Source organism: Meleagris gallopavo, chromosome 2 (genome assembly GCF_905368555.1).
Source record: "Meleagris gallopavo chromosome 2, MGAL_WU_HG_1.1, whole genome shotgun sequence".
Taxonomy (NCBI): domain Eukaryota; kingdom Metazoa; phylum Chordata; class Aves; order Galliformes; family Phasianidae; genus Meleagris; species Meleagris gallopavo.
In genome coordinates this window covers 87,583,844-87,608,350 of record NC_139405.1, presented here as the reverse complement: position 1 = coordinate 87,608,350, position 24,507 = coordinate 87,583,844, and the positions used below count along the sequence as shown (strand labels likewise).

At 45.5% G+C, this 24,507-nt stretch overlaps 2 protein-coding genes across 11 annotated transcripts; both read right to left on the bottom strand.

Moving 5' to 3' along the window:
- Nucleotides 1-444: 444 nt before the first annotated feature.
- Nucleotides 445-11,532, bottom strand: GSTA1.2 (glutathione S-transferase alpha class A1.2). Of its 6 annotated transcripts, none has more exons than XM_085216917.1 (8): nt 11,347-11,492; nt 7,776-7,846; nt 6,078-6,204; nt 4,898-4,949; nt 3,979-4,111; nt 3,280-3,421; nt 2,484-2,615; nt 445-762 (listed from the first exon to the last, which is right to left on the bottom strand). In XM_085216917.1, exons 3-8 carry the CDS (start codon nt 6,162-6,164, stop codon nt 643-645), a joined length of 666 nt encoding a protein of 221 aa, XP_085073043.1. In that variant the 5' UTR covers nt 6,165-6,204; nt 7,776-7,846; nt 11,347-11,492; the 3' UTR covers nt 445-642.
- Nucleotides 11,533-12,345: 813 nt separating this feature from the next.
- Nucleotides 12,346-24,135, bottom strand: GSTA1.3 (glutathione S-transferase alpha class A1.3). Of its 5 annotated transcripts, none has more exons than XM_085216920.1 (7): nt 23,987-24,135; nt 18,246-18,359; nt 16,848-16,899; nt 15,777-15,909; nt 14,943-15,084; nt 13,874-14,005; nt 12,346-12,664 (listed from the first exon to the last, which is right to left on the bottom strand). In XM_085216920.1, the coding sequence occupies exons 2-7, from the start codon at nt 18,330-18,332 to the stop codon at nt 12,545-12,547; spliced, it is 666 nt and encodes a 221-aa protein (XP_085073046.1). In that variant the 5' UTR covers nt 18,333-18,359; nt 23,987-24,135; the 3' UTR covers nt 12,346-12,544.
- Between the last annotated feature and the right edge of the window lie 372 nt (nt 24,136-24,507).

The following is a 24,507-nucleotide window of genomic DNA, read 5'->3' as shown; positions in this document are numbered from 1 at the left end:
ATCTCAGTTCAGAGGAAAGCTGAATTCAAACATTTCAGAATCACAGAATTGTAGGGGTTGGAAGGGACCTCTAGAGATCATCGAGACCAACCCCCCTGCCAAAGCAGGTTCCCTACACCAGGTCGCACAGGTAGGCGTCCAGGCGAGACTTGAATATCTCCAGAGAAGGAGACTCCACAACCTCCCTGGGCAGCCTGTTCCAGTGCTCCGTCACCCTCACCGTGAAGAAGTTCTTACGCACATTCGTGCAAAACTTTCTGTGCTGCAGGAAGTTTCATCTCTGTTAGGCCAGAACCTGCAGTTCTACCAAGCTCTTTCCAGGATGGGCATGTTGTCTACTGCTCAGGCTAAGCTCCTACATATTCCAGCAATGTTAGGGAACACCAGTAAGAGAGAACAAGAGAGCCCTTGGGTGAGTCAGTAGCAGCAAGAAGTCACTGAACATACATTTTAATGTCAACTTTATTTCTGGAAAACTCTTTAAGCATTTAAAACAATTTGTTAAATTTGAGACAACTGAGTTAACAATTTCATTTGCCAACGTGCAAATGAATCTTGTGAAATTAATGAAATTAATTTCACTTTGCTTCACAGGAAAGCCACAGACAATGGAATGGAGTTACATCACACTTAGGCTGCTGCTCAGTGGAAAATTGCTATCACACTTGGTATATCTTTTTCCTGAATCAGTGGTTTCTTTGCACTGCCAGGTTGCAGGAATTTCTTGATGCTGGGGATATTGCTCATTCTTGCTTTAAAACTCTACAAAACAAAAGGGAAACAGCACTACACTTAAGACCAGTGGCAACTCTCAGAATAACAGTACATTGGGTTACATGAGCCTGCTGGCTGCATTTTAGGGCCATTTCTCTTTAGAGTGTTTATAAATTATGCAGAGTCAAAACTCAGATGCATCCAAAGCAGGTTTGAAGATGTCTCTAATTTAAGAGGAGCACTTGACTCTCTTAGAGGTGGGGAGACCTTACAGAAAGAGTTCTCAAAAAAAACTGGAAGGCTGGCGGTCACCACCTCATTCGTAAGTGCATGAATGCTGGATTCTGCACCTGGGGTGTATGATGTATGTATGGAGAGAGGCTGGAGAGCGGCCCCAAGAAAAGGGATCTGCGATTCCAGTTGATGATGAGTTGGACATGAGCCTGCAATGTGTCCTGGCAGCCCAAAGGGCCAAAGCACCCTGCGGTGCTCCAGGCCCAGCCCTGCCTCTGGGAGAGGGGAGGGGTTGTCCTACTCTGCTCTGTGCTGTGCAGCCTCACCTCCAGCACTGTGTGCAGTTTGGTTGCCACAATGTAAGAAGGACATAAAACTGTTACAGTGTCCACCTGGGGCTACACAAATGGCAAAGGGCCTGGAGGGCAAGAGATAAGAGGAGTAGATGAGGTGCCTTCCTGTGTTCAGCCCTGAGCAGAGGAGCTGAGGAGAGGCCTGATGGCGGCTGCAGCTCCTCACAGGGAGCAGAGGGGCAGCGCTGAGCTCTGCTCTGTGTGACAGCGATAGGGCCCGAGGGAACGGCATGGGAATCTCTCCAGCCAGGGTCAGGCTGGGAATTAGGAAAAGGATCTTCACCAGAGGGCGATGGGCATGGTCTGAAGCTCCCAGAATCACAGAAAGGAAGGGACCTCGAAAAACCACCTAGACTAATCCCCCTGCCAGAGCAGGAACACTTAGATTAGGTCATACAGGAACACATCCAGTTGGTTTTTGAATGTCTCTAGAGAAGGAGACCCCACAACCTCTCTGGGCAGGCTGTTCCAGTGTTCTGTTACCCTTACTGGGAAGAAGTTTTTTCTCAAATGTATGTGGAACCCCCTATGTTATGGCTTGTACCTACTGCCCCTTGTCTTATCACTGGATGTCACTGAGCTCCATCCTCCTGACACTCACCCTTTACATATTTATAAACATTAATGATGTCACACTTCAGTCTTCAACAAACAAAAGAGACACAGCTCCCTCAGAATTATCCCACAAGGGAGATGCTCCACTCCCCTAATCATCTTTGTGGCCCTGCGCTGGAATCTTGCAAGGAGTTCCTTGTCCTTGAACTGAGGGGCCCAAAATTGGACACACTATTTCAGAGGTGGTCTTACCTGGGGAAAGGAAAGGGGGAGAAAGTGTTCAAGGGGCATTTGGACAATGCTCTCACACACTGGATTTGAATTTAGGGTGGTCCCCTGTGGAGCCAGGAGCTGGAATCAGTGGTCCTTGTGATTCTCTTCCAACTCAAGGTATTATGGGATTTTAAGAATCTATGCTTCAACCTACTATACAGTTCAATACCCTGGCAGCTATGGTGACAGAAGACCACTATAACCACCAGTATTTCAGGCTGGCCAAAACCACTTAAGGTATTTGCTTTTAATTTCACACTCCTTTCCATACCCTTCCACCCCCGTATTTTCTCAACCACTTTAAATCAGTGTTCTGCTTTGGTTTACTTCCTTTAAAACTGTCTATGCAATTACCTGCAAGAGAGGAAATTTTGCAAGTGCATCAGGCTTCAACTCTTCCAACCACAAAATGTTTTCCAGTAAACTCACATCTGCTTTGCTCAACTTGTTGCCAACAAGAAAGTCATGTCCATGGTCTTTCAAAACCTGAAAACACGGAACAGGGAACAGAAGCAGGTGTGATATGTAGGCATGCCACTTAATGTTACTTTAAAGCAAGGTCATTTTCTCATGGAATTGTCCCAGAAGCAAGAAGAAGTAATGAGAACATCTGTAATGCAAATAAATCACCACTCTGTCATCACAGCCATTCCACGTCTGTCCTTTCCCTTCTGCAGCTTTTCTTTTTTTTTTTTTTCCTTTTTTTTTTTTTACTGGCAGCTGGGTGAGGACTAGCCCTCTTGCCTTCACTCCTGTAGCCCCTGTAATTTTCCTCACTCAGTGTTGGTCTACACATCATGCAACACAACAATCACTGTACAAAATTTACAAGAGACACAAATTCAGCCCAGGCCATTGTAGGAGTATGTTGGTCTCTCTCAAATGATGGGTAGCTCCCTTATTTCTCACCTGTTTCTGCTTCAGTTTGGGGAATATTGCACTGGGGTCTCTTGGCATGTAGCCCACACCTCAGTTTCTTGACACCCTGCTTCCAGCTCACCCATCCTCTCTCCCATCTCACTCCCACCACAGACAAACCATTTACATTGAATTTGTCCTTTCTTTTTGTCTGAATAAAAAGACTGTGTAGATCAGGGCTGTTGTCTCAGGAAAACAATATAAATTAAGCTACTAAATCTTTGCCACGTACCTTCTCAAAGACTGGTAAGTATCTGTTTGTGGCCTTGTCCATAATGTTTGCAAGATCTTTCTCCTTTTCATTAGCAGGTTTGAATTCATGGTACATGATTAACTCAAACAGATCTGCCAATCCTTCCACATACATGTCAATTCTGAAAGGAACAGATCCAGTTGGTCAAGTCCAGTATAGAAGTTCTGAATAGCACAACAGGAACAAGCTTAAACACATCAATAAAAGGCAGTACATCATTTTTTCACCAGGGCAGACACTTCTGTGCATTTAAATTTTTCAAACCCAAATACAGAATTGGCATATGTGCATCCAAACCCACACTAAAACTCTAATCAGGCCTGTTCAATTAGATTTACACAATTCCTAACAAATATCTTGAAATGTTTGACATCTACTGAATAACCTAATTCATTTTAACATTCTTGAGGATAAACTACAGAACTCCAGTGCTTTTTTTTTTCCCTGATAAAGCATTGATCTCTGATCTTCAGAAACTCCCTGCTGCCTTTCTTCTTATCTTATTTACCTACTTATTACTATTGTAGACATCACCTGCACTCACAGTCAACACATGCTATCAGAAAAGTCGCTGAATAAATGTCTTGTAGTCTAAATGTGAGCAGAGATACTCTTGTGTCATGCAGAAAAGTAGTACCAACTATGAGCTAACAAACAAAGGTAGTACTGGTACAGTACAGGGCTCTCTCCTTCAGGTCTTTCCCGTAAAGGTTGTATTTCCCTGCGATGTAGTTGAGGATGGCTCTGGTCTGCACCATCTTCATCCCATCGATCTCCACCATGGGCACTTGCTGGAACAGCAGGCATCCATCTGGGGAAGAAGAAGACAAGGAGACGCTGAGTGTCTGTAACTGAAGACCATCTATGGGGATATGGGAAAATAACCACCAATGCTGTTTTTCATTTGTGGTACACTTCCTCAATTTCCTTATACAGTGTGGAAAAAGTACTTTGGAAACCTAGACTATTGATAATATTTATATTCATGTTAAATGTTAATATACACATTAATATGTCTTTGTGACTCCTACACTGACTTTACATTGGCCGAATAGTGGTTGGTGTTTCACATGATTAGTGCAAGAGCTACATACAACTTGATATGTGACTGTAGTTGTGTAAATTCCTTCCTGAGGAAAATCAGGATGGCAAATGCCACTCTGAGTTCAGATATCTTTGAAAAGCCAATGGGCTTACACTGACACAAAGAAGGTGCCAGCAGGAAACACTGTTACGATGTGGGTGATGGAGTGCTGGCAAAGGCTGCCCAGAGGCTGTGGAGTCTCCTCCTTGGAGATCTTCAAAAGCTGCCTGGATGTGGTCCTGGGGACCTATTCTGGATGTCCCTGCTTAAACAGGGATTGTGCCAGATGGACCCCCGGGATGATGATTACTACATCTCACTGTTCGTTGCAGGGGAGTTGGACTAGATAGCCTTCAAATGTCCCTTCCAGCTGCAATGATTCTATGACTATGTGACTCCATACAAGCCAGTCTAGGCTTTCTTCTCAAGAGACATTAGATTGCTCTCATGTTCTAGGACAAACAATTCTATTCATTATTATTATTGAATTATTAAAAACTAAGGGAAATTTACCTGTCCTTAACTTTTGGAGATCATCCTTAGTTTTCAGAATTCTTTCTTCAAACTGTAGGAAATATAGAAGAAAAATTATTTTCTGATTGCATGTTTTAACTTCTGCTTATTGTGACACAACAAGGGCCCAAAACACAATGCTGATGGAAATTTTGTTTTAAAAATGCCTACTCATGTTTTAAAGAATTAGTTTGCCTTTGCCATATTGTCTCCTCATCTCTCTCCCATACAATTCATGGATCTTCTGGGCAAGCTACTAAGGTTCTAAGGTTGCTCCAAAAGAAATGACTTGACACTTCACTTCTTTTCCCTCATGGAAACTACAAAAGCTACAAAGAGCAGAGTAACACTATTTGATAAATTATCAGCAAGAAAATACTCTACTTCTACATAGTCACCACCATTAGCGACGAGTTTTCCTTGGTGATGAACAAGAGTCTGCATGCCTTGTTAGTAAAATACAACTGAAATACGACTTGTCTTCCACATTGTTGTCAAAAACTGCTGAAGCTCTTTGCTGTGCTCACATCCCCTGTTACGCCTCCATAACTGTTCAGAAAGCACCGGTCAGTGTCAATGGGTGCCATTTTTTATGCATGGGGGAATTCAATTCAATTCCACACCTTTGCTTCATACACACATTCATGGCAGATGCCATCATGTCAGACTGCCCCTCTGCTGCCATCTTTCTCCCAGCAATAACATGGAATGAAATATTGCCAGGAACATTCAATCTCCACTGCCACAACACTGAAATCCACATCTGACATCAGGGCAAACATAATAAAAAAGGGGCATTACTTTCAGAGCAGACCTCCTACGTTGATATTGGCACAGATATAAATATATGCTATTTTGGACACTGAGAGCAAAGGGATGAGAGAGGCCATCAGAAATTGAAGGACTCATCTCCTCTGATTAGAGGATAAGAAGACAAGTTCTGCTGCTGTGGTTTTAACTCATTTCTTTCACTTCTCACAAGGAACATGGATGTATAATGCTAACAGCGGGACGACACATGATGCTTGGAAGAGAAACAGGAACTTTGTCATCATAGGCTTGCTTCTGGTTGTGCAATGCATTAAATGGAGAACTTGAAACTGCTGCTATGGCCCATTATTAATAAAGAATACTATAAATGAGTATTTGTCATGTGCTTTTAGTACAACTATATACAAACCTCAACTCCAGCAGCTGCTAGTAGCCACCTTATTGGTTCCATTCGGCCTCGTATATTAGCATAGTGCAGAACTGGCTTCCCAGACATGTCTCCACGTATCTGATTTCCTGATAGCTAAAACAAAGAACTATCACAAATCAAGAAGGATCAGAATTTGTTCATCAATCTCCAGCTGGTTCTCAAGCACTGCTCAAAGTTGTCTTCTTTTAAACCAATGACTGATGATGCAGGACTCTCATCAAACCAGCAGAGGGGACAAGAATGAGAATGTATTGGAAAGTGGTACTGTATTTCACACATGCAGTTTGGTTAAGCACAACTGTGTACTCACAGCAAGTGGCCCATATCAGAGAACACGCAAAACAAAGACCGCTTCCAGCCCAAAGCGTTCCGCTCAGACTGACAATCTGCTGTGCAGCATGTACTGAATAAACTCAGTAATTACTGCAGTTTCTCTGCTACAGTTTATGGTCCATCATAAAGCGACAGGAAGAATTTTCCCCTTTATCCTTGTTCACATTCATAGAATAGAATCATAGAACCATTAAAGGTGGAAAAGACCTCTAACGATTGTCTTCTCCAACCGTGGAGCCATCCCCACCATGCCCTCTAACCACGTCCCTCAGTGCTACATCTACGCTTTTCTTGAACACCCCCAGGGACTGTGAGTGCACCTCTTCCCTGGGCAGCCTGTTCTAATACCTCACCGTTCTGGCTGAGAATAAATTGTTTTCCTAATATCTGAACCTCCTTTCCTAACCTGAATCTCCTCTGCAGCAACCTGAAGCGAGCACCTTGCCCTACCAATTATTAGCGTGGAGAAGAGGCCGACCCCCACCACGCAACAACCTCCTTTGGTGTTCAAGGCCATAAGGTCTCCCCTTCTCCAGACTATACAATCGCAGTTCCCTCAGCTGCTCCTCATAACACGTGTGCTCCACACCCTCCACAGCTTCACTGAAATTATCCGGATGTGCTCCAGGGCCTCACTGTGTTTGCTGCAGGGAGGGGCCCAAATCTGAACACTGCATTCAATTTAACTCTATTCAGCAGCACTTTCTGGGCCTGGGCACTCAGCCACTTTTTTCCCAGTGCAGTGTATGCCTGTCCAAGCAATTGGTTGCCAGCTTCTCCAGGAGAATACTGGAAGACAGAGTCAGAGCCTTCGCTGAAGTCCAGGTAGACCATATCCTCAACCTTCCCCTCACCCTCTTAGCATGTCACTTGGTCATAGAAGGAGAGCAGGTTGGTCAAGCAGGACGTTCCTTACATGAACCTTTGCAGTTTATGCCTGAATCCCTGGCATCTGCGCCTTTCAAAACCAGGGCACAGCAAACACAGTGACAGTGTAGGCAGTACCCACTTCATATTCATGTCGCAGTTATGAAAATCAAGTCAACAAACAAGCTGAAGTATGAACAGCAGCAAAAAGCAAATGGCTACAACAAAACATATCCCCCTTGTAAACAGCATGCCATTGTCTCTAAAACAGGAACTACTTCACACTTCTGAGATCTAAGCTGATCTCTCTTCAAACTGTGTGCATACAAAGCACTTGATTATTAATTAATCATCTGATGCACAAAACCATGTTAGCAAAGAATGCTGTTGCAGATATTTAATTCACAAAATCCATCCACAGACTATAGCATCAAGTACACTAATCCTCCATGCATATCCAAACGCCAAATAGCTTACCTTGCACAGACTGGAACTCACTCTGAGCTCTCAGCAGCTTTGCCCTGAGGTTATGGAGCTTTTAGCCCCTCCTACAAAGCAAATTGCAGACACATCTCTGTTGTTGGGTAACACTGTTTCTTAGTTAAAACATTTAGTTTTAATCACTTATTACCTACCATAGAATTCCTGACTAGCGCTGACGGTGCACATATGTAACACTTGTGAGAGGTCACCATCATTTTGGACAAGCGTGACAGAAACAAATTTAATACTTCCCATTCTCACTGTATGGCATCTTGCTACTTAGAAATAGTCAGAGCTGCCAAACACATTCCACAGTTCAAGAAAAAATATCATGACACTAATCCAATTTATTTAAAATATTTCACGATTCTGTAGTTTTGTACCTCTTTACATACGTTAGAACAACAATTTCAGCTGGAATCCTTAGTCAGATTCCTTCCTTCCCCTTCCTTTAGAGGCAGGGGATGTTCTTTAAGGATATTTTCATCTGAATAACCTCATTTTTGAAGACAGAAGTATTTATTTCTTTCTGACAAAGACACTACTGTGGATTTGACCTGGGGAAAATGATTGCTGCTAATGAGAGTAGGAGGTGGTGAAAGGAGATTGCTATCAGGAGGGCCAACTGTTTTATTTGATAACTATGTTGACTCAGAAGAGTTTAGTATCTTATGATCTCCTTTGCCCCCAACCTCCTGTCTAATCTACATGGTTAGTACCGTTGTAGGAAACACATGCACCCAAGGTCAATGTGCTCTGTGAAAAAGTGCTGAATCACCCCAGGTTTGAATGTGGGCCAGGACATTCTTCTGCTATTACACAGAGGAAGAATGAACTGTAGTTAAAGAAATAAGCTGTTAGAGTATAAGGCTTGCTCCTTCTGGTGCTCCTCATTGATGGTGATGAACAGCACAGATTTCCTGCTGCTCTCCTTTCAGTAGACCTAAATATGGGTAGGAGGAATCCCTCAGCAAGCACTGGAGCCACAGCCAATACCCAAAACAAAGTCAGAAGTATGCACTCTGAATCATGAGAACAGCTTTTCTATATTGTGAGAACAGCCCTTCGCATAGCTTGAGTAGATATAAACTGAAGGACAGAGGCTTGCATAAATGTAAGCTCAAGAACCGAGTGCAGAGGAGGCCGTGGAGCATGTTGTCAAATGAAGCTAAGAATGTAGAATAGATGTCTTGCTGTTGAAGATCAGATGGCAAAACAGATGCTTCTGCTCAGTGTAACATCAGTGGGAACTCATTTGGGCTACCCTCACTAAGAGGTTGGAAATTTACAGCGAGAATACATCCCACGACCACTAGAGATGTTATTTCTGCCCTTGTCCTTAGAATGTAATGATAGAATGTATAAACTATGCCTTTAAATAGGTAGTCGTTGCTTCTCTTGGTGTGCATGTTTGGTGGGAGCAATCCCCCATGCACCCAGCCTGTAATAAAGGGAATACCTGCCTGACATAACTCTTTGTCATGTCAGTTTACTTCACTGGCTTTCCCAGCTTCAACTCAAAAAATTAGAATCTGTCATGGGTGAAGGTATCTGATTTTAAAGTACTTCTCTCTTCAGATGAACCATCCAGGTGGGAAAGCTACGGGAAATCTCAAAGATATACCCTAATAACTTAACAGAGAGAATATTCAGCACTGGTGCTGCTGCTGGCCAACAGCCTGTTCCCATCTGGGGTCTTCCTTTAAAATAATAAGACAGATCTATGTAATAATTGGATTCTCATATACAATACTGATTTCCTGAGCAAGCACAAGAATGTTTTGCATCATCAAACCTTGTGAATTTTCCTCTCCCATAAAATGTGTCAGAATTCCTTTGGCTTGGGCTGCAGCTACGCTCAAAAATCCAAGCCAGTCTTTAAAATGTAAGGGAAATTGGTGCATGCACAAACTGCACTGTGTTAGCGTATTCATCGGAGGAGGAGGAGGGAATGTAGGGAAGGGAGCTTCAGCTGTGACTAAGGAGACCTGCAGGGATAAACCCGGCCCTGCCTTCTTGCAGACACAGAGGACACATCTAGTGTTCTATATTATTCAAACCAACTGGATACTTCTTGGGTTTTTTTTGAACTGTCACTGCATGTGTTCGGCACACCTAAAAGTCCAATTCACACATTCAATCCCACTACACATTTCTCATGCGCTCCACCCTCGGAATCCAGCTGGGTAGGTATTCACCAAACAATCTTTTAAACTCAAGGATATATTTACACAAGATAGCCCTGCAGATATCAGTAACATAGCTCCAGGCTGTTACCTGCTCACTGTTGCTTTTAAAGCTCTCTCTGCACATTCACATCACAACGCTCCCCTCAGAAGCACACTCCCTGCTTTGAGATTTTCTTCACATTCCCTCCAGTTTGTTCCCTTTCTCTCTCCTGCTTAGCTTGCAGTTACACGTTGTGTCTTCTTGCCAATAAACGGTCTCACTGCGAGTACAGAAACACCCATGTCCACGGAAGCTCATTATATTGGGTGCTATCTTCAACATGCTCTATGAGCATGTACCACTGCTTTGCAACAGAACTCAACCCAAGCAACAGGGGCTCCAAACCTCTGCTCAGCTAACAGCTCGCCCTGGGGATTCCCAGACATTTCAGTCTCCTTCAGCAAAGTTCTCCTTTCACATAAATACGTGCTTGATAACAAAGACTTGATAAAGTGGCAATGGGGCTAGAGCTGCTTGATGCCTAATACCTCAACAGCAATTAGGCATTTAGGAAAGTGCCTAATTCCGGCTACATTACACGCACACACAAAGAAGACCACGTTCTATGCTCTATTTCTCTTTCCTCTAAGGGGCTGACCTGCACGACTCCAAGTAAAAGTGCTCTCAAACAGCATTTCTTTCAGAATTACTTCATTCCCTGGTGCTCCGGAAATAGGTGATGGGCTCCAGTCCTCTCCTCTGAGGACAGAGCTGCACTCGGGGCCCTCACACCATGGACCAGCACTGGACGAGCACTCCAACCTCCAGCATGTGGGTGCAGGCTGGGAAGTGCACTACAAGGGCAGGCTAGCTAAGCAGAAGGAGAAAACTTCCCCGACCTTCCCCAAAGCACAGGGACAGCTGGTAAAAATCAACCCAGCCAAAGCCATGCTTGCCAGCATCAGCACAAGAACCCCTGTGCCAGGCTGTACTTGTCCATCACAGCTCCCTCACGGACTGGCCAAGGCCGGAAGCTCTGGGCCACGAGAGGAAAAGCAGAGATCTTCCAGCAATGGCACCGCTGAGGGACCCAGCTCTGGGCTTTGGGCTGAACACCTACTGTGCTGGCACCGTGCTGAAGCGATTCTGTCACCGCTCTGCAACACACGCTCCTTGGAAAGCATCGACTCACATCCCAGTAGGAAACTTTTACCTTTCCTGAGCAGCACAGCCGGGCCTGAAGAGAAATCACAAACCACCCACATCTGCTGCCCCTGTCGCCCAGCCCCAGCCCAGAGGGTACCGCTGCCCGGCGGGACCCTCGCGGTCCCTAGCGGCCTCGACCGGAACCCCCGACCGGGCCGCCACCCCACAGTTCGGCCCGAGCCCATCGCACCTCCCTGCCGCCAATACCGCCGCTGAAGCCGCCGCTACAGCTGACCTCTCCCTGTCCGCCGCCACTGCCCCGCTGCTCCAGATCCGCCCCGGAGTCCCGTGTCGGCTGTGGGCGGACCCGGGGGGCTCCGTGTTCCCGGGCGCTGAGGGGCGGGGCGGGGTAGGAGAGGCTGCCCGTGAGAAGCTGAAACGGCCTTGGCTTGGTGGGAGCGCTGCTCAGCGGTCAGCTCAGCGCCAGGAGATATCAACATGGTTTGCATCAGAAATCCAAAGCGCAGGGCCGTGGCAGCCCCTGGAGAGGCTCAGCTAAAAGCAGGTGGTGTTAGCAGGAGTTTCAGAGCCTGCAGGTGGCCCAGTTTCACGCTAGGAATGCTGCAACATCCACATCTTCCTGGCTTCTGCTGCTGCAGTTACATACGTGGGTGATGTGCTGAACACTTCTTTACGTACTCCACTTCCTTGCTGGCCTCTCAGCACTACAGCTGGATTTCAGGGACTGTTACACACAGCTCAAAACTGAGTTCAGTATCAGCTGGCAGCAGTCAATGCAAAGCTACGCGTGTCAGGGCCCTGCTAGTGCCTGATGCCAGCCAGACACCTCCTTCCTCAGCCATAACAGCTTCTCAACTCTACAGCTGGCTTCAAGCACTCCTCTTTCAATCGAGCGCTCATGGCTGCCACAGCTGAGTTTCTCAAAGGAGGTATTGGTGAAGCGGCTGTACAAGAGGCTGAAACGCTACTGACAAAACAGAAGTGTAGTAGAACCGCGATCCCAGTGTACACCAAGCCGAGGAACATCTCAGTTCAGAGGAAAGCTGAATTCAAACATTTCATCTCCGTTAGGCCAGAACCTGCAGTTCTACCAAGCTCTTTCCAGGATGGGCATGTTGTCTACTGCTCAGGCTAAGCTCCTACATATTCCAGCAACGTTAGGGAACACCAGTAAGAGAGAACAAGAGAGCCCTCGGATGAGTCAGTAGCAGCAAGAAGTCACTGAACATACATTTTAATGTCAACTTTATTTCTGGAAAACTCTTTAAGCATTTAAAACAATTTGTTAAATTTGAGACAACTGAGTTAACAATTTCATTTGCCAACGTGCAAATGAATCTTGTGAAATTAATGAAATTAATTTCACTTTGCTTCACAGGAAACACCCTGGACAATGGAATGGAGTTACATCACACTTAGGCTGCTGGTCAACTGAAAATTGCCAGCAGGTTTGGTATATCTTTTTCCTGTAGAGGTGGTTTCTTTGCGCTGCCAGGTTGCAGGAATTTCTTGATGCTGGGGATATTGCTCATTCTTGCTTTAAAACTCTACAAAACAAAAGGGAAACAGCACTACACTTAAGACCAGTGGCAACTCTCAGAATAACAGTACATTGGGTTACATGAGCCTGCTGGCTGCCTTTTAGGGCCATTTCTCTTTAGAGTGTTTATAAATTATGCAGAGTCAAAACTCAGATGCATCCAAAGCAGGTTTGAAGATGTCTCTAATTTAAGAGGAGCACTTGACTCTCTTAGAGGTGGGGAGTGCAGAGAGTGATCTCTCAAAAATTGGAAGGCTGGCAGTAACCCACCACATTAAGTTTAACATGAGTGCATGAATGCTGGATTCTGCACCTGGGATGTGGCAGTGTTGGATGCATGTACAGAGTGGGAGTAGAGAGGCTGGAGAGCAGCCCCGAGAAAAGGGATCTGCGATTCCAGTTGATGATGAGTTGGACATGAGCCTGCAATGTGTCCTGGCAGCCCAAAGGGCCAAAGCACGATGCAGTGCCTCAGCCCAGCCCTGCCTCTGGGAGAGGGGAGGGGTTGTCCTGCTCTGCTCTGTGCTGTGCAGCCTCACCTCCAGCACTGTGTGCAGTTTGGCTGCCACAATGTAAGAAGGACATAAAACTGTTACAGTGTCCACCTGGGGCTACACAAATGGCAAAGGGCCTGGAGGGCAAGAGATAAGAGGAGTAGATGAGGTGCCTTCCTGTGTTCAGCCCTGAGCAGAGGAGCTGAGGAGAGGCCTGTTGGCGGCTGCAGCTCCTCACAGGGAGCGGAGGGGCAGCGCTGAGCTCTGCTCTGTGTGACAGCAATAGGGCCCGAGGGAACGGCATGGGAATCTCTCCAGCTGGGGTCAGGCTGGGAATTAGGAAAAGGTTCTGGACCAGAGGGCAGGGGGCATGGAACAGGCTGCGCAGGGCAGTGGACCTGAGTTCAAGGAGTGTTTGATTTCAGTTAATGGGTTGAATTTCAGGTGATCCTCCGTGGAGCCAGGAGCTGGAATCAGTGGTCCTTGTGACTATTAAAACTCAAGGTATTATGGGATTTTAAGAATCTATGCTTCAACCTACTATACAGTTCAATACCCTGGCAGCTATGGTGACAGAAGACCACCATAACCACCAGAATTCCAGGCTGGCCAAAAACCACTTAGGATATTTTCTTACCTTCCCAACCCCCATATTTTCTCAACCACTTTAAATCAGTGGTTCTGATTTAGTTTACTTCCTTTAAAACTGTCTATGCAATTACCTGCAAGAGAGGAAATTTTGCAAGTGCATCAGACTTGAACTCTTCCACCATTAAAATGGTTTCCAGTAAATTCACATCTGCTCTGCTCAACTTGTTGCCAACAAGAAAGTCATGCCCGTGGTCTTTCAAAACCTGAAAACATGGAACAGGGAACAGAAGCAGGTGTGATATGTAGACATACCACTTAATGTTACTTAAAGCAAGGTCATTTTCTCATGGAATTGTCCCAGAAGCAAGAAGAAGTAATGAGAACATGTAATGCAAACAGATCACCACTCTGTCATCACAGCCATTCCACGTCTGTCCTTCCCCTTCTGCAGCTTTTCATTTTATTTTTTTTATTTTTTTAATTTTTTTACTGGCAGCTGGGTGAGGACTAGCCCTCTTGCCTTCACTTCTGTAGCCCCTGTAATTAGAGCACTCTTCCTCACTCAGTGTTGGTCTACACATCATGCAACACAACCATCACTGTACAAAATTTACAAGAAACACAAATTCAGCCCAGGCCATTGTAGGAGTATCTTGGTCTCTTTCAAATGATGGGTAGCTCCCTTATTTCTCACCTGTTTCTGCTTCAGTTTGGGGAATATTGCACTGGGGGCTCTCGGCATGTAGCCCACACCTCAGTTTCTTGACACCCTGCTTTCAGCTCACCCATCTTCTCCTTTTTTTTCTTTTTTAATTACAGAAGGACCTGCAAATCCTTCTGTATATGCTGCAATGCTTCTAATGTGTGTTTGGTCAGAGGGTTCGGTACTTGAGGAAGAGGCTTCAGGTAGAACCCAGTGCTATTGTGGCTTTTTTCTGAAACAAAATGCAGACTGAAACACAGACATCTGTGGAACTCAGTGTATCCTGGGTTGTTGCAGCTCTGCATATCTCCTAGATCTGCAGTGTCTTCTGTCTCCTTTGTGGTGTTCTGTCTCCAGCCTTATCTCACTCCCACCACAGACAAACCATTTACATTGAATTTGTCCTTCCTTTTTGTCTGAATAAAAAAACTGTGTAGATCAGGGCTGGTGTCTCAGGAAAACAATATAAATTAAGCTACTAAATCTTTGCCACGTACCTTCTCAAAGACTGGTAAGTATCTATTTGTGGCCTTGTCCATAATATTTGCAAGATCTTTCTCCTTTTCATTAGCAGGTTTGAAGTCATGGTTCATGATTATATCATACAGATCTGCCATTCCTTCCACATACATGTCAATTCTGAAAGGAACAGATCCAGTTGGTCAAGTCCAATATAGGAGGTCAGAGTAGTGGAACAGGAACAAGCTTAAGCCCAACAGTAAAAGGCTGTACTCCTTCTGTTTTCAACAGGGGTAATGCTTCTCATATATAATACTTCTCAGCATATAATACTTTTTAAACCCAATTAAAGAATTGGCATGTGTTCATACAATTCCTAACAAATATGCTGAAATCACAGAATCACAAGGTTGGAAAGGATCATCTAGTCCAACCATACTCCCATTACGACTGCTACCACAAGCTTCTGAACCATATCTTGTAGCTCCTCAACCTGACACCTCTTGAACACTGCCAGGGACAGTGACTCCACCAACTTCCTGAGCCTAAGAGTCTGACCTCTACTGAATAGTGTACTGAACAGCCTTTTAACATTCTTCAAGTTAAACCATGGTTCCCCAGTGCTTCTTTTTTTCCCTGATAAAGCATTGATCTCTGATCTTCAGAAACTCCCTGCTGCCTTTCTTCTTATCTTATCTACCTACTTATTACTATTGTAGACATCACCTGCACTCACAGTCAACACATGCTATAAGAAAACTCACTGAATCTAAACGTCCTGTGAGTTAAATGTGAGCAGAGATATTCTTGTGTCATGCAGAAAAGTAGTACCAACTATGAGCTAACAAACAAAGGTAGTACTGGTACAGTACAGGGCTCTCTCCTTCAGGTCTTTCCCGTAAAGGTTGTATTTCCCTGCGATGTAGTTGAGGATGGCTCTGGTCTGCACCAACTTCATCCCATCGATCTCCACCATGGGCACTTGCTGGAACAGCAGGCATCCATCTGGGGAAGAAGAAGACAAAGAGATGCTTAGTGTCTGAAACTGAAGACCATCTATGGGGATATGGGAAAATAACCACCAATGCTGTTTTTCATTTGTGGTACACTTCCTCAATTTCCTTATACAGTGTGGAAAAAGTACTTTGGAAACCTAGACTATTGATAATATTTATATTCATGTTAAATGTTAATATACACATTAATATGTCTTTGTGACTCCTACACTGACTTTACATTGGCCGAATAGTGGTTGGTGTTTCACATGATTAGTGCAAGAGCTAAATACAACTTGATATGTGACTGTAGTTGTGTAAATTCCTTCCTGAGGAAAATCAGGATGGCAAATGCCACTCTGAGTTAGATGTCCTTCAAAAGCCAAGCAATGACCACAGATGTGGAATTTGGTTTGGAGAAACCATGCTCACAGCAATGGAATCTAAAGAGGGCAAGGTGAGTCGCTGCAAGGAAAACAGGAGCACTCCTGTTTGCAGGACTCTGGCTCCATACAGATTATCAAACAGCTTTGTGGGCAGCCTAAAATATGAATGAATTTCATGATGATGTGACTGGAGAAAATGTACAGACATGGGGCAACTGGCAATGGGTTCACACTGATACAGAGGTGTCATGTGAACACCAGGATACACTGTCACTGTATGGGTGATGGAGTGCTGGCAGAGTTTGCCCAGAGCCTGTAGAGTCTCCTCCTTGGAGATCTTCAAAAGCTGCCTGGATGTGGTACGGGGGACCTACTCTGGGTGTGCCTGCTGGAGGAGTTGTGCTGGATGGACCCCGAGGTGATGCTTACTGCAGTGCGTGTCTGTCTGTACCAGCCAGTCTAAGTTTTCTTTCCAAGAAACAAAATATAACTCTCGTGCTCTCGGACAAACAATTCTAATTATCATTATTACTTAATTATTAAAAAACTAAAGGAAACTTACCTGCCCTTAACTTTTGGAGATCTTCTTTTGTTTCCAGAAATCTTTCTTCAAACTGTAGGGAATACAGAAGGAAAATTGTTTTCTGACTACATGTTTTAACTTCTGCTTATCATGACACAACAAGGGCCCAAACACAACGCAGTAGAAATGCCAAATCAGGTTTTAAGGAATTGGTTTGCCTTTGCTGTATTGTCTCCTAATCCCTCTGCCATTCAATTCATAGATCTTCTGGGCATGCTAAGGTTGCTCCAAAAGTAATGCCTCCATTTCCCCCCCAACCCCCCATACATGGAAACTACAATGCATATAAAGAGCAGAGCTACACTGTTTAATAGAATAACATATCACCAAGAAAATACCCTACTTCTACATAGTCACCACCATTAGCTACGAGTTTTCCTTGGTGATGAACAAGAGTCTGCATGCCTTGTTAGTAAAAATATGCATGGCCATCTGAAATATGACCTGTTGTCAAAAACTGCTGAAGGTTGCTCCAAAAGAAATGACTTGACACTTCACTTCTTTTCCCCCATGGAAACTACAAGAGCTACAAAGAGCAGAGTAACACTATTTGATAAATTATCAGCAAGAAAATACTCTACTTCAACATAGTCACCACCATTAGCGACGAGTTTTCCTTGGTGATGAACAAGAGTCTGCATGCCTTGTTAGTAAAATACAACTGAAATATGACTTATCTTCCACATTGTTGTCAAAAACTGCTGAAGCTCTTTGCTGTGCTCACATCCCCTATTAAGCCTCCATAACTGTTTAGAAAGCACCGGTCAGTGTCAATGGGTGCCATTTTTTATGCATGGGGGAATTCAATTCAATTCCACACCTTTGCTTCATACACACATTCATGGCAGATGCCATCGTGTCAGACTGCCCCTCTGCTGCCATCTTTCTCCCAGCACTAACATGGAATGAAATATTGCCAGGAACATTCAATCTCCACTGCCACAACACCGAAATCCACATCTGACACCAGGGCAAACATAATAAAAAAGGGGCATTACTTTCAGAGCAGACCTCCTACGCTGATATTGGCACAGATATAAATATATGCTATTTTGGACACTGAGAGCAAAGGGATGAGAGAGGCCATCAGAAATTGAAGGACTCATCTCCTCTGATTAGAGGATAAGAAGACAAGTTCTGCTGCTGTGGTTTTAACTCATTTCTTTCACTTCTCACAAGGAACATGGATGTATAACGCTAACAGCGGGACGACACATGATGCTTGGAAGAGAAACAGGAACTTTGTCATCATAGGCTTGCCCCTGGTTGTGCAATGCATTAAATGGAGAACTTGAAACTGCTGCTATGGCCCATTATTAATAAAGAATACTATAAATGAGTATTTGTGATGTGCTTTTATTACAACTATATACAAACCTCAACTCCAGCAGCTGCTAGTAGCCACTTCACTGGTTCCATTCGGCCGCGTACACTGACATAGTGCAGAACTGGCTTCCCAGACATGTCTCCACGTATCTGATTTCCTGATAGCTAAAACAAAGAACTACCACAAATCAAGAAGGATCAGAATCTGTTCATCAATCTCCAGCTGGTTCTCAAGCACTGCTCAAAGTTGTCTTCTTTTAAACCAATGACTGATGATGGAGGACTCTCATCAAACCAGCAGAGGGGACAAGAATGAGAATGTATTGGAAAGTGGTACTGTATTTCACACATGCAGTTTGGTTAAGCACAACTGTGTACTCACAGCAAGTGGCCCATATCAGAGAACATGCAAAACAAAGACCGCTTCCAGCCCAAAGCGTTCCGCTCAGACTGACAATCTGCTGTGCAGCATGTACTGAATAAACTCAGTAATTACTGCAGTTTCTCTGCTACAGTTTATGGTCCATCATAAAGCGACAGGAAGAACTTTCCCCTCTACCCTTGCTCACATTCATAGAATAGAATCATAGAACCATTAAAGGTGGAAAAGACCTCTAACGATTGTCTTCTCCAACCGTGGAGCCATCCCCACCATGCCCTCTAACCACGTCCCTCAGTGCTACATCTACGCTTTTCTTGAACACCCCCAGGGACTGTGAGTGTACCTCTTCCCTGGGCAGCCTGTTCTAATACCTCACCGTTCTGGCTGAGAATAAATTGTTTTCCTAATATCTGAACCTCCTTTCCTAACCTGAACCTCCTCTGCAGCAACCTGAAGCGAGCACCTTGCCCTACCAATTATTAGCGTGGAGAAGAGGCCGACCCCCACCACACAACAACCTCCTTTGGTGTTCAAGGCCATAAGGTCTCCCCTTCTCCAGACTATACAATCGCAGTTCCCTCAGCTGCTCCTCATAACACATGTGCTCCACACCCTCCACAGCTTCACTGAAATTATCCGGATGTGCTCCAGGGCCTCGCTGTGTTTGCTGCAGGGAGGGGCCCAAATCTGAATCCTGCATTATCTCCATTCACCAATCTCTGGGCCTCGGCACCCAGCCTCTTCTTTAACCAGCACAGTGCATTCCTGTCCAAGCAATGGGTTGCCAGTTTCACCACTGAAAGACTGTCAAAGCCTTCATTGAAGTCCAGGTAGACCATATTCACAGACTTTCCCTCATCCTCTTGGCATGTCATTTGGTCATAGCCGGAGAGCAGGTTGGTTAAGCAGGACGTTCCTTACATGAACCCTTGCAGTTCATGCCTGAATCCCTCTTTGTCCAGAACAAGCCATGTGATAGCACTTAAGCTGCTCTGTGACCTTCCCTGATACACAGGTCAGGCAGACAGGACTACAGTTTGCTGGATCATCTTTACAACCCTTCTAATAGATCCTAAGCATCACCTTAGAAGCCTCCAGGCTTCTGGAACATCCGTGCTTGACCAGAACTGCTGAGAAATAATCAAAAGCTGCTTGACAAGCTGTTCCACTAACTTCCTCAGTACCCTCAGGTGGCTACCTTCTGGCTCCATGGACTTGAGACAGTACAGGGGGACCTGCATGTTGCTAACCATTTCCTCCTGAATTCTAGGGCATAATGCTGCTCCCCATCTTGGTCTTCCAGCTCATAGGGCTCAGTACCCTGCCCAAAACTGGTCTGACTGTTGAAGACAGAAGTAAAGAAAGCAGTAAGATCCTCAGACTTTTTCTCACCCTCACTGGTAATGTTGCCCGTCGCAGCCAGTAAAGGATGGAGATTCCCCCTTTACAAGGTAGAGAACTGTCTTTTTTTTTCTGCACTCTCAGCAAAAGTTCCCTGCTGAGATAGGCCAGCTTTCTTCCCCACCACCTCATCTAATGGCACAGGGGGATACTTTGTTCCTGTGACTTTAGGATTTCCTTTTTGAGCAATGTCCAGCCTTCCTGGACCTCTGCTCCTCAGTTCCTTATGGGTAAGGATTGGGGGGAAGGACAAAGACTTTACCTTATCATTCCCAGCACTGCACTCAACCTAGTAAGTCCCCATCCCTCTCCTTTCTTTAGGCCAGTGCCCAATTTTGTTTTGGGTAACATCCTGCTGGCCATCAGCACAAACAGAGCCAAAGAGAAATCCCTGCTCAGTTCTACTCCAGCTCACGCGGGGATTTAAAGAAATCATTGTCTCCAGGCACATGGGCACCTGCCCCATTCAGAACCAGGGCACAGCAAACACAGTGACAGTGTAGGCAGTACCCACTTCATATTCATGTCACAGTTATGAAAAACAAGTCAACAAACAAGCTGAAGTATGAACAGCAGCAAAAAGCAAATGGCTACAACAAAACATATCCCCCTTGTAAGCAGCATGCCATTGTCTCTAAAACAGGAACCACTTCACACTTCTGAGATCTAAGCTGATCTCTCTTCAAACTGTGTGCATACAAAGCACTTGATTATTAATTAATCATCTGATGCACAAAACCATGTTAGCAAAGAATGCACCTCAAGGTATTTAATCCATAAAATCCATCCACTGACTTTAGCATCAAGTACACTAATTCCCTAGGCAAATCCAAAAGCCAAAAAGCTTACCTTGCACAGACTGGATCTCGTTCAGAGCTCTCAGCAGCTTTGCCCTAAGGTTATGGAGCTTTTAGCCCCTCCTACAAAGCAAATTGCAGATACTTCTCTGCTGTTGGAAAACACTACTGCTTAAGCAATTAAGACATTTACTTTTAATCACTTATTACCTACAACAGACAATAAAGTAATGCTGAGAGTGCACATATGTAACACTTGTGAGAGGTCACCATTGTTTCGGACAAGCGTGACAGAAACAAATTTAATACTTCCCATTCTCACTGTATGGCAACTTGCTACTTAACAGTAATCAGAGCTGCCAAAAATCTTTCACGGCTTAAAAAACAAATACCTTGACACTAATCCAATTTTTCATGATTTTGTAGTTTTGTACCTCTTTACATATGTTAGAACAACTATTTCAGCTAGAATCCTTCATCATCTTCCTTCCTTTCCCTTCCTTCATAGACAGGAAATGTTCCTTCCGAAAATTTTCATGCTAATAAAAGTAGGAGGTGGTGAAAGGAGACTGCTATCAGGAGGGCCAACTGCTGTTTTATTTGATAACTGTGTTGATACCAAAGAGTTTAGTATCGTATGATCTCCTTTGCTCCCAGTCTAATCTACATGGTTAGTACCTTTGTAGGCAACACATGCACCCAAGGTCAATGCGCTCTGTGAAAAAGTGCTGTATCACCCCAGGTTTGAATGTGGGCCAGGACATTCTCCTGCTATTACACAAAGGGAGAATGAACTGTGGTTAAAGAAATGAGTTGTTGCAGTACAGGGCTCACTCCTGGTGCTCCTCATAGACGGTGATGGACAGCACAGATTTGATACTGGCCTCCTTTCAATAGTCCTAAATCGAGGTAGAAGGAGACCCTCACCAAACACTTGAGCCACAGTAGATACCCAAACCAAAGCCAGCTGAATGCACTCAAAGGGCCAATATCTGTCATGTGTGAAGGTATCTGATTTTTAAGTACTTCTCCCTTCAGATGAACCATCCAGGTGGGAAAGCTACGGGAAATCTCAAAGATATACCCTAATAACTTAACAGAGAGGCTATTCAGCACTGGTGCTGCTGCTGGCCAACAGCCTGTTCCCATTTGGGGTCTTCCTTTAAAATAATAAGACAGACCTATGTAATAATTGGATTCTCATATACAATACTGATTTCCTGAGCAAGCGCAAGAATGTTTTGCATCATCAAACCTTATGAATTTTCTTCTCCCATAAAATGTGTCAGAATTCCTTTGGCTTGGGCTGCAGCTACGCTCAAAAATCCAAGCCAGTCTTTACAATGTAAGGGAAATTGGTGCATGCACAAACTGCACTGTGTTAGCGTATTCATAGGAGGAGGAGGAGGGAATGTAGGGAAGGGAGCTTCAGCTGTGACTAAGGAAACCTGCAGGGATACGCCCGGCCCTGCCTTCTTGCAGACACAGAGGACACATCTGGTGTTCTATATTATTCAAACAAACTGGACAATTCTTGGTTTTTTTTTGAACCGTCACTGCATGTGTTCGGCACACCTAAAAGTTCAACTCACACATTCAATCCCACTACACATTTCTCATGCGCTCCACCCTCGGAATCCAGCTGGGTAGGTATTCACCAAACAATCTTTTAAACTCAAGGATATGTTTACACAAGATAGCCCTGCAGATATCAGTAACATAGCTCCAGGCTGTTACCTGCTCGCTGTTGCTTTTAAAGCTCTCTCTGCACATTCACATCACAACGCTCCCCTCAGAAGCACACCCCCTGCTTTGAGATTTTCTTCACATTCCCTCCAGTTTGCTCCCTTTCTCTCTCCTGCTTAGCTTGCAGTTACACGTTGTGTCTTCTTGGCAATAAACGGTCTCACTGCGAGTACAGAAACACCCATGTCCACGGAAGCTCATTATGTTGGGTGCTATCTTCAACATGCTCTATGAGCATGTACCACTGCTTTGCAACAGAACTCAACCCAAGCAACAGGGGCTCCAAACCTCTGCTCAGCTAACAGCTTGCCCTGGGGATTCCCAGACATTTCAGTCTCCTTCAGCAAAGTTCTCCTTTCACATAAATACGTGCTTGATAACAAAGACTTGATAAAGTGGCAATGGGGCTAGAGCTGCTTGATGCCTAATACCTCAACAGCAATTAGGCATTTAGGAAAGTGCCTAATTCCGGCTACATTACACGCACACACAGAAGACCACGATCTATGCTCTATTTCTCTTTCCTCTAAGGGGGTGACCTGCACGACTCCAAGTAAAAGTGCTCTCAAACAGCATTTCTTTCAGAATTACTTCATTCCCCGGTGCTCCGGAAATAGGTGATGGGCTCCAGTCCTCTCCCCTGAGGACAGAGCTGCACTCGGGGCTCTCACACCATGGACCAGCACTGGACGAGCACTCCAACCTCCAGCATGTGGGTGCAGGCTGGGAAGTGCACTACAAGGGCAGGCTAGCTAAGCAGAAGGAGAAAACTTCCCCGACCTTCCCCAAAGCACAGGGACAGCTGGTAAAAATCAACCCAGCCAAAGCCATGCTTGCCAGCATCAGCACAAGAACCCCTGTGCCAGGCTGTACTTGTCCATCACAGCTCCCTCACGGACTGGCCAAGGCCGGAAGCTCTGGGCCACGAGAGGAAAAGCAGAGATCTTCCAGCAATGGCACCGCTGAGGGACCCAGCTCTGGGCTTTGGGCTGAACACCTACTGTGCTGGCACCGTGCTGAAGCGATTCTGTCACCGCTCTGCAACACACGCTCCTTGGAAAGCATCGACTCACATCCCAGTAGCAAACTTTTACCTTTCCTGAGCAGCACAGTCGGGCCTGAAGAGAAATACAAACCACCCACATCTGCTGCCTCGGGCCTCAGAGTGGCCAAGCCACACCAGAGTGACTGCTACACCTGTGAGCACTGTCTTCTCGGTTCTTTCTTTCTGTGTGTGTGTGTGTTTTGTTCAAAACAGCTCTTCCCAGAAGAAGCACAGAAGCAAACTTCCGAGCCTGTACACAGTCCGCTGCCCGAACTTAAACGCTCTCCCTCGTTGCACGCAGCCCTGCACGCAGCCCGGGGCGATGCTCCCCGCACACACTCCCAGGGGCTGCTCAGGAAGAAGGACCTCAGAACACAGACCCTGCCGCAGCCAGTCCGGTCTTGTGACTGCAATTGCTTACCAGAGGGCTGCTTCCACTGGAATTCGGGCCAAAAGTTCTATCCTTCAACCACTCGAGCTGGAAAAGGCTCCCGGAATTGTGTTAAAGCAAATCACCGCCCGAAATTGCACAGCAGAACCGCAAACTGGGTCTCGACGCCAATCAAGCCGTTCCCTCACTTCCTGTGCCGCCGCAGAAGCCGCCCCCCGCCGCGCATACCACTCCAGCTCCACCCCCGCGCTCCTCCAGGCCCCCCCCGGCGTGCTGTGCTGGCTGTGGGCGGTCCCGTGGCCGCGACGAGGCGCTTTGGTGGTGCTTGGCGGCGCTCTGACTTTCCGCCTCCGTGCGCGGCGGTGCAGTCAGTGCGCGCTGTGCCTTGGAAACGCACCGCAGCGCTTGGGGTTTTTGCCACTCATGCGGCCAGCTCGCCCACTTAACTCTGGGGAGCGCCTGTAAGAGAGAACGAGAGAGCCCGCCGATGTGTGAGGAGCAGCAAAATGTCACTGAGCACGCACTGTAACGTCAGTAGTGGGACTTTATTT

What these genes read in the sequence shown, in the direction of transcription:
- GSTA1.2 (XM_085216919.1), bottom strand. Translation starts at nt 6,164, where the DNA reads ATGTCTGGGAAGCCAGTTCTGCACTATGCTAATATACGAGGCCGAATG. An exon ending in TAGCAGCTGCTGGAGTTGAG is followed by an intron (nt 4,950 to 6,077) that starts GTTTGTATATAG and finishes TATTTCCTACAG; the next exon opens with TTTGAAGAAAGAATTCTGAA. An exon ending in CAAAATTTCCTCTCTTGCAG is followed by an intron (nt 763 to 2,483) that starts GTAATTGCATAG and finishes TTTGTTTTGTAG; the next exon opens with AGTTTTAAAGCAAGAATGAG.
- GSTA1.3 (XM_085216920.1), bottom strand. Translation starts at nt 18,332, where the DNA reads ATGTCTGGGAAGCCAGTTCTGCACTATGTCAGTGTACGCGGCCGAATG. An exon ending in GACCTGAAGGAGAGAGCCCT is followed by an intron (nt 15,085 to 15,776) that starts GTACTGTACCAG and finishes TGTTCCTTTCAG; the next exon opens with AATTGACATGTATGTGGAAG. An exon ending in CAAAATTTCCTCTCTTGCAG is followed by an intron (nt 12,665 to 13,873) that starts GTAATTGCATAG and finishes TTTGTTTTGTAG; the next exon opens with AGTTTTAAAGCAAGAATGAG.